General features: G+C 46.7%; 2 protein-coding genes across 6 annotated transcripts in view; one reads left to right on the top strand and one right to left on the bottom strand.

Moving 5' to 3' along the window:
- The first annotated feature begins 1,675 nt into the window (after nt 1–1,675).
- DMAC2L (distal membrane arm assembly component 2 like) lies at nt 1,676–5,431 on the top strand. The gene is made up of 4 exons (XM_083440239.1): nt 1,676–1,829; nt 3,062–3,270; nt 4,166–4,337; nt 5,301–5,431. The coding sequence occupies exons 1-4, from the start codon at nt 1,723–1,725 to the stop codon at nt 5,413–5,415; spliced, it is 603 nt and encodes a 200-aa protein (XP_083296365.1). The 5' UTR covers nt 1,676–1,722; the 3' UTR covers nt 5,416–5,431.
- A 652-nt stretch (nt 5,432–6,083) lies between these two features.
- The window catches only part of CDKL1 (cyclin dependent kinase like 1), a 38,759-nt gene continuing 36,416 nt past the window's right edge, over nt 6,084–8,426 (bottom strand). For all 5 annotated transcript variants that reach the window (XM_083439153.1, XM_083439152.1, XM_083439151.1 and 2 more), the window contains exon 11: nt 6,084–8,245. In XM_083439153.1, the coding sequence (XP_083295279.1) occupies nt 8,138–8,245 (108 nt within the window). In that variant the 3' untranslated portion in view covers nt 6,084–8,137. The remainder of the gene's footprint in view (nt 8,246–8,426) is intronic.

The raw sequence follows: 8,426 nt of genomic DNA, 5'->3' as shown, positions 1-8,426 counted from the left end.
TATGTCCTCTTTTCCCAGGACACGCCCACCACCATCATATTATTGTTATTATTATCGCTGTTGCTATTTTGTCTTGCCCAAGGCAGCCCAAAGCGACTTGCATCTTGCAAAGCGACCTGGGTTCAGAAACGTCGTTTATGCAAATTGTTATTGTTTATGCAAGTTGGTGTTTCTGTTGCTGCTTCTGTTGCTGCTGTTTCTATATGACCTCTTTTCCCAGGACACGTCCACCACCATCATATTATTATTATTGCTATTGCTATTTTGTCTTGCCCAAGGCAGCCCAAAGCAACTTGCATCTTGCAATAAAAATACATAGAAAACTGTGGTTGTTTTTGTTTATGCAAGTTGTTGTTGTTTCTGCTGTTGCTGCTGCTATATGTCCTCTTTTCCCAGGACACGCCCACCACCATTATTATTATTATTATCATCATTATTATTGCTATTGCTATTTTGTCTTGCCCAAGGCAGCCCAAAGCGACTTGCATCTTGCAAAGCGACCTGGGTACAGAAACGTCGTTTATGCAAGTGGTTGTTATTGTTTATGCAAGTTGTTGTTGTTGTTCCTGCTGCTACTGCTATAAGTTCTATTTTTCCAGGACATGTGCACCTTCTTCTTCTTCTTCTTCTTCTTATTATTATTATTACTGCTATTTTGTCTTGCCCAAGGCAGCCCAAAGCGACCTGCATCTTGCAAAGTGACCTGGGTTCAGAAACATCGTTTATGCAAATGGTTGTTGTTGTTTATGCAAGTTGTTGTTGTTTCTGCTGTTGCTATATGTCCTCTTTTCCCAGGACGTGTCCACCACCACCACCATCATATTATTATTGCTATTTCTATTTTGTCTTGCCCAAGGCACCCCAAAGCGACTTGCATCTTGCAAAGCGACCTGCGTTCAGAAATGTCATTGTTTGCTGTTACCCGTCGGTCTGCAGTTCAGTGCCAGATTTACGTATAAGCTAAACAAGCTATAGTTTAGGGCAGGGGTCAGCAAACAGGGGGCCGGTCCACTGTCCCTCAGACCTTGTGGGGGACCGGACTATATTTTGTAGGGGGGGGGGAATGAATGAATTCCTATGCCCCACAAATAACCCAGAGATGCATTTTAAATAAAAGCACACATTCCATCCTTTGCCTGGAGTCATATAGGATGGTAGAATTGAAAGAGACCCAAAGGGTAAATCCATACCTAGCAAATTGCAACTAGTTCCCTTTGAGACCGGTGAGATTAAGTCATTGCAAGCGTCCCCCACACATGGGCCAAGGGGAGGGGGGCAGGGAAAGGCAGCTGTCCCCCTCATAAATAAATAAAAATCAATAAAAATACATAGAAAACTGTGGTTCTGCCCCCCCAAAAAAACTAAAATCCTGGCTATGCTCATGGCCCCACTGATTTCATTAGGGCCTAAATTTTAATCTGGATCTATTCAACGTAGGAAACCTCAGCTCAGCTGCAAAAAGTACTATTTTGTGGCATATTAAAGACTGCCAGTTAGTTGTTATATTGTCGCACAAACCTGTTCTAAGCATTTAGCGAGACAACCTATGAATTTTTTGAATCCTTGAAACGAGTTATACAAATGCTGAGGATCATTATTATTAGCGTTTTATATCCCTTAATAGATCGTCTTTATTTGTAACTCTTATACCTGCCGACAAATGTTGTGTGTTCTTTGTGCGGGAATCCACTAAACTGCTGCTGTGTCTTTTTCAGAAGCTGAATGATGCTGATTGGAGCTTTGACACGTCGGACGGGCTTATTAAAGAGGCAGCCCTGCTGGGATACAGGCAGAAGTTTTTGGGGATGGCTTAATGCTGTTTTCAACAAGTAAGTGTGCTGGCCAGAACAACTAAATCAGCTCCTACAAAGGACACTGCAAATTGAAATCCATTTGTCTTTTAAAGCCCTCTAGGTTGGTGGCTGTCACTGACTACTGTGGCAGGGAGTTCCAAAGATTAACCACATGCCGTGTGAAGAAGCCCTTTCTTCTGCCTGTCCTGGGTCTTCCAGCATTTAGCTTCATTGAATGCCCCCGAGTTCTAGCACTGAGGGAGAAGGCGAAAAACTTTTCTCTGTCTGCTTTCCCCGTGCCACGCATAATTTTGTAAACTTCCATCGTGCGACTCCTTTCTTGCATTGTCTCTTAACTGAAAAGCCCCAAATGCTGCAGCCTTTCCATAGGGGAGTCTCTCCACCCCCTTAATCATTTTGCTCACCCTTTCCTGAAATGTTTCTAACTCTACAATATCCTTTTTGAGGTGAGGCAATCGGAACTTTGCACAGTATTCCAAACATTAGGATGCTGGCAGTTTTATTTTCAATTCCTTGCTTAATGATCCCTAGATAGGGATGCGGGTGGTGCTGTGGTCTAAACCACTGAGCCTCTTGGGCTTGCTAATCAGAAGGTCGGTGGTTCAAATCCATGTGATGGTGGTGAGCTCCCGTTGCTCTGTCCCAGCTCCTGCCAACCTAGCAGTTCAAAAGCACGTCAAAAGTGCAAGTAGATAAATAGGTACCGCTCCGGCAGGAAGGTAAACTGCATTTCCGTGCACTCTGGTTTCTGTCACAGTGTCCTGTTGCGCCAGTAGCGGTTTAGTCCTGCTGGCCACATGACCCGGAAAGCTGTCTGCGGACAAACACCGGCTCCCTTGCCCTGAAAGCAAGATGAGCATCGCAACCCCATAGGGGTCCTTTACCTTTAATGATCACTCGCCATGGAATGGTATTTATTTACGGCTGCCACACACTGAGTTGACATATTCATTGAGCTGTCTACTACAAACCCCAGGTCACTTGCCAGTTCAGACCCCAAAAGCATATATGTGAAATTATTGCTTGCCCTGACTTGAATCACTTTACACTTGTTTACATTACATAGGCCTAGCAGGGCCCAGTAACAGAAGGCAGAGCAAGAAAGGGGTCACCCAGCGCACCGTTAACCTATGGCACTCACTTCCACAAGAGGTGCTAATGGCCACCCAACCTGAATGCCTTTAAAAGAGGATTGCAAAATAAAAACAAAACTCTCCTTAAAACTAGCTGTTCCTCCTTGTTTACAGGGTGGACTATGAGCGGATCCAGGCCGTGGGCCCAGACAGAGCCGCTTCGGAATGGCTCCTTCGATGCGGGGCACTCGTGCGTTACCAAGGCTTGGACAAATGGCAGCAAGATTACAACGCACTCCCTTCGGGACCATTAGGGAAATATAAGATACAGTCAATTAATGCCACAGAATCTTGCATCATGGCCAAGGGATTTGATTATTTGGGTAAGTAGCTGAAACACTAAAGACGCAGGTGGCGCTGTGGGTTAAACCACAGAGCCTAGGACTTGCCGATCAGAAGGGCGGCGGTTCGAATCCCCGCGACGGGGTGAGCTCCCGTTGCTCGGTCCCTGCTCCTGCCCACCTAGCAGTTCAAAAGCATGCCAAAGTGCAAGTAGATAAATAGGTACCGCTCCGGTGGGGAGGTAGAGGGCGTTTCCGTGCGCTGCTCTGGTTCGCCAGAAGCGGCTTAGTCCTGCTGGCCACATGACCTGGAAGCTGTACGCCGACTCCCTCAGCCAATAAAGCGAGATGAGCGCCACAACCCCAAAGTCGACCACGACTGGACCTAATGGTCAGGGGTCCCTTTACCTTTACCTTTTAGCTGAAACACTGGATATCCCGCCTTTCACTCCCCTTCAGGAGTCTCAAAGCGGCTCACAATCTCCTTTCCCTTCCTCTCCCACAACAAACTCTCTGTGAGGTGAGTGGGGCTAAGAGACTTCAGAGAAGTGTGACTGGCCCAAGGTCACCCAGCAGCTGCAGGTGGAGGAGCGGAGACGTGAACCCGGTTCCCCAGATTACGAGACTACCGCTCTTAACCACTACATCACACTGGCTCTAACAAGCTTGGTCCGTCAATATTCCCAATATGCCACACACCCCTGTCCACCAGCACTCACAAAATTTGAAATGTACACAACTGGTCCAAAAAGGTTGTTGAAATCTGGTTTAGATCATTGCCTGCTTATACAGGTCGCACTGTGGAACATAGACCCAGTCCTTTCTCAGGTGGTGAAGTCTCCACAAGGAGATTTTATCACTTGCATGGGCAAAAACTGTAGATCTTCAGGCCGGTTGTGTGTTGCAAGTCCCCTCCCTGACGTTCTGCCTGTTTCAGACGGCCTGGAGCACGTGGAGGAAATCCGGCTTTGCAAGTGCATGTACATCTACGACGAGTGCTTGCAGCGGCTGAGCCAGACGCCCAACCTGCAGAGAAGCCTCCTGCGCCTGTGGATCATTTCCTGCGGGAACGTCACGGACAAAGGCATCATTGCGCTGCATAAGCTCAGGTATGCAAAGCCGCCAAGGGCAGCCCTGCATTTCACACTGCAAGCGTGTTTGCTGCATCATGAACCCTGTTGTTCTCACAACCACCAATGGAAAATACAGTGGTGCCTCGCAAGACGAAAAGAATCCGTTCCGCGAGTCTCTTCGTCTTGCGGTGTTTTCCGTCTTGCGAAGCAAGCCCATTAGCGGATTAGCGGATTAGCGCTATTAGTGGCTTAGTGGGCTTAGCGGATCAGCTGATAAGCGGCTTAGCGGATCAGCTGTTAAGCGGCTTAGCGGCTTGGGAAAGGGGGGGGGGGAGGAAAAAACCCCTGCAGGAACTCGCAAGACATTTTCATCTTGCGAAGCAAGCCCATAGCAAATTCGTTTTGCGAAGCACCTCCAAAACAGAAAACCCTTTCGTCTAGCGGGTTTTCCGTCTTGCGAGGCATTCATCTTGCGGGGCACCACTGTATGGGTGACTTACAGGAGCTCTGCTGCAGTTAGGCTCCAAAGATTCCTTCCTTTGGCTACCATGAAAGGCGTTTTTCCCCAAGCCAAATTGTTGGAGGGGACAAGGGAGACACACTTTCAGAATAAAAATTTGCTCCTGCCGCATCAATTTTTTAATTAGTGTTGGAAAACGCAACTAGGATTTTCGTCGGGGCCACAGGATGCTCTTGCTCACGTTTTGAAAAGATGTCTATCAATATTCTGCAAATAAAACATTTTGGTCCTGCGCTACACTAAGATGTTAAAATGCTTCTTTGATTGTCCTTGAACTTTCCCACCACACTTGCCACCCTCTCCTGCCGCCCCCTTTGAGAACCACTGACTTGGAGGTTATGTTACAATCAAGCAGTATATCAATTTGGTTGGACAAAAATAAAGGGCATCTGTGAATAGCGGGCTTAATGTGTGCCTGTCTTCCAGTGCAGTCAGCAGCTTTTGCTAAATTAAATATTTCTTCTTCTTCTTCTTTACAGTAATCTGGAATATTTGTTTTTGAGCGACCTACCTGGGATAAAAGAGAAGGAAGCCACTGCTCAGACCCTCAGGCAATCAATGCCAGGCTTGCAGCTAGAACTGGACTTGGATTAAAGGCATTGGCACCTCATTGGGCCTCCTAGTCTTTTTAAACCTGTGAAAGTTGTGGAGGTGGAGAATTGCTCAGCCCACTGCTGTCTCTGCAGAATCTCCGCTCTCCAGCCTCTCAAGGGAGGCCTCTGCTTTTGGGAATCCCTTAACAGGTGACGCTACAGCTTGGTCAGTGCTAGGTGTGTGATCTGTCCTTAAGCTACTCCCCCCCCCCCCCACTTCCATAAATCAAGACTACAACACCCCTGGGCCACTTTCTGAAGAGCTCTTTTGTTGTTGAAGATGTTAACTTTGGGTGCTAAATCCTGGAGGTTTGGGCAATTTAAGGTCAGTTAGATTCCTACAGAGAACTATGTATTTCTTCCAGAGATTTTTTAAAGTATGAAGTCATCTTAACCCCCTGTCCCCTTCTGCTTCCAGGCATGGCCAAACTTGGTCCTCCAGATGTTTTGGGACCACAACTCCCATCACCCCTAGCTAACAGGACCAATGGTCAGAGATGATGGGAATTGTAGTCCCATCTGGAGGGCCAAGTTTGGCCATGCCTGGCTTAAACGAACCAAAAATATTTGCTTTGATGCTCTCACGTCATCAAGGAGATTATGGCGGTTATGGCAATTTACATAGTAATGTAAACGGGGTAGGTGGGGTGGAAATGAACTAGAAACAACTCAGAGTAATATGCAGTTTACTGTTTCCTACGCAAGCATTACAGACATTGGTTTATACCAGGCAAAATCTGGTAGTCGTTTGCCAGAACCATGGCATAGCAAAACTTGGCTACAGCTTCTACGGAGCAGCTCCGATAACCAGCGGATTTTGCAGAGGGCTGATCTTGCAAGCACAACACATAGGTACACATTTCTTCCAGCTGGACCCGTCCGTTGGAGACTGTGTTGTTGCCAAGGCAGCCATGACACTCTCCTTACGTACGACCGCAGCCCTGGAAGAAGAAACCCCCTAATCACAGTCTGCCTTTTGCAGATGAGGCAGGAGCGAAGCCTGAAGGAGATGATGAATTCCATCCATCCATTCAAATGAATCTAGATCATGGGTAGGCAAACTAAGGCCCGGGGGCCAGATCTGGCCCAATCGCCTTCTCAATCCGGCCCGTGGACGGTCCGGGAATCAGCGTGTTTTTACATGAGTAGAATGTATGCTTTTATTTAAAATGGATCTCTGGGTTATTTGTGGGGCATAGGAATTCGTTCATTATTATTTTTTTCAAAATATAGTCTGGCCCCCCACAAGGTCTGAGGGACAGTGGACCAGCCCCTGCTGAAAAAGTTCGCTGACCCTTGATCTAGGTCACCAGGAAAAGAGAATTTTGCATTTGTTCCCTGAACCAGCATGCGTGATACCTGGTTGCTATAACAATTATAACGCAACCGCACAGAGAACCTTTGTGAAACCCAGGAGCGTAATCCAAAAACCTTTGGCCATACAGCCCAGAATTGTGTCTATTCACAGTCAGATTTCTTTTTTGCTTCTTCTCTATTCAAGGATACTAAAGAAATAACAAAGTAGGGCTTTCCAAGTAAGCATGCAGCTGGGATGGTAAAATCTGTGGCTCGCCAGATGTTGGGGCCACAACTGCCAAGACCCCCGGCCATTGGCCAGTCTGCGTAGAGCTGATGGGAGTTTCTGAACATCCTGAGGACCAGTGTGTTCCCATCAGAGTTTCTGCAGCAAGGACTGGGCAAAGCAGTGTTTCTCCAGGAGGTGGAAAATAGAAGGGCCGCATCCTGCTTGGGTTTACAGAGTACCAGACACTCCAAGAACGGAAGGATTTGCAGGGCAAAGTTAGTTGAAGGGCATAACATTGGGAGTGTCTGATCACCATGTGGGCAACAGAGCATCTCTAGGGTCCAGCAGGAAACTCACAATAATAAATACAAGCATGACTAATTGTATGATTTCTAACTATAGAATTCGAAAGTCAGGGTTCCCACCCCCCGGTCCTATTAATGTGCGATAACATGTCTCCATCTCTTGCAACCGAATCCTATATTTCGGCAAACATGCTTGCTTATTCCATGGAGGTTTCATTTAAACCCAGGTTGTTATTATTTTTAGGAAGTATCATTCAAAGAGACAAACAGAAATTTACACGTTTAAAAGCAGAGGAAAGACGTTGATTTCTAACCACCCTGCTGGGAGATCTGTGTTTGATTTCACAGAATCGGAGCTCTTTGCATCTTTGACTTCGTCTTGCAGGATCAACCAGCCTGTGCTATTAACTACAAATACACATGAGAACGGAAGTTCTCCCTCCTTTGACACCATGGGATTTTGTTAATTAAATGTATTTGGCATAGCTGGATCCCACCCCCCTACCCCCCCCCCGCTTCCACTCCCAAACAGGCAGCAGAGTTTTCCGCCCCCCCCCCCCCAGTACACATGATGAGCTCTTGAGACCCGCAAACGGATGCAATCACAATTATCCTGGCCCCACCCCACCCCCGAAAGTCCTAAATAGATGCATTTTCTGCTGAGTCACAAGAAGTTCCAGACCTTCAGCCTTGTCTCTTGTGTCTCGGAGCAGAGATTTCCTTTCTCAAGCTTTGCCATTCTTAACACGGTAATTTCACGGCTCGCTCCGTTGTGCACCAACAGAATAACATCCCCTTTTTCTCCGTTCAAGCTCACTTCAAGGCTGGGAATGCGCTGAGGCTGTCCGCAGTAAATCCGGCTTAGCCATGACACCCACACTTAAATTTTTTTTTTAGATGTTTGGAAAACGGTAGTTCAGTTTCCTTGTGCTGCAATAGTACTTCTTGTTATCCAAAGCAGGTAGAATGTTGCTGCCGGTTAACTGGGGCAGGTACTGTAACTAAGAAGAGAAAATAAAGAGTAACTTGCAGGCAGTTGACCATCCACTTTTCAGTTTAGCAAAGGACAACAATGCAAACTGTTCTGAAAATGACACAAAGGCGAACGGGCAGCAGGGGGCTGGATCCACCCTTTTTTGGTGGTGCTGGTTTTGAATTTATTTATTTTTTAAAGAAAAATAT

The sequence above is a fragment of the Podarcis tiliguerta genome (assembly GCF_965153285.1).
Source record: "Podarcis tiliguerta genome assembly, chromosome: 1".
Taxonomy (NCBI): Eukaryota; Metazoa; Chordata; class Lepidosauria; order Squamata; family Lacertidae; genus Podarcis; species Podarcis tiliguerta.
Note: the sequence above shows the minus strand (reverse complement) of the source record. Positions and strands in the feature narration are given on the sequence as shown.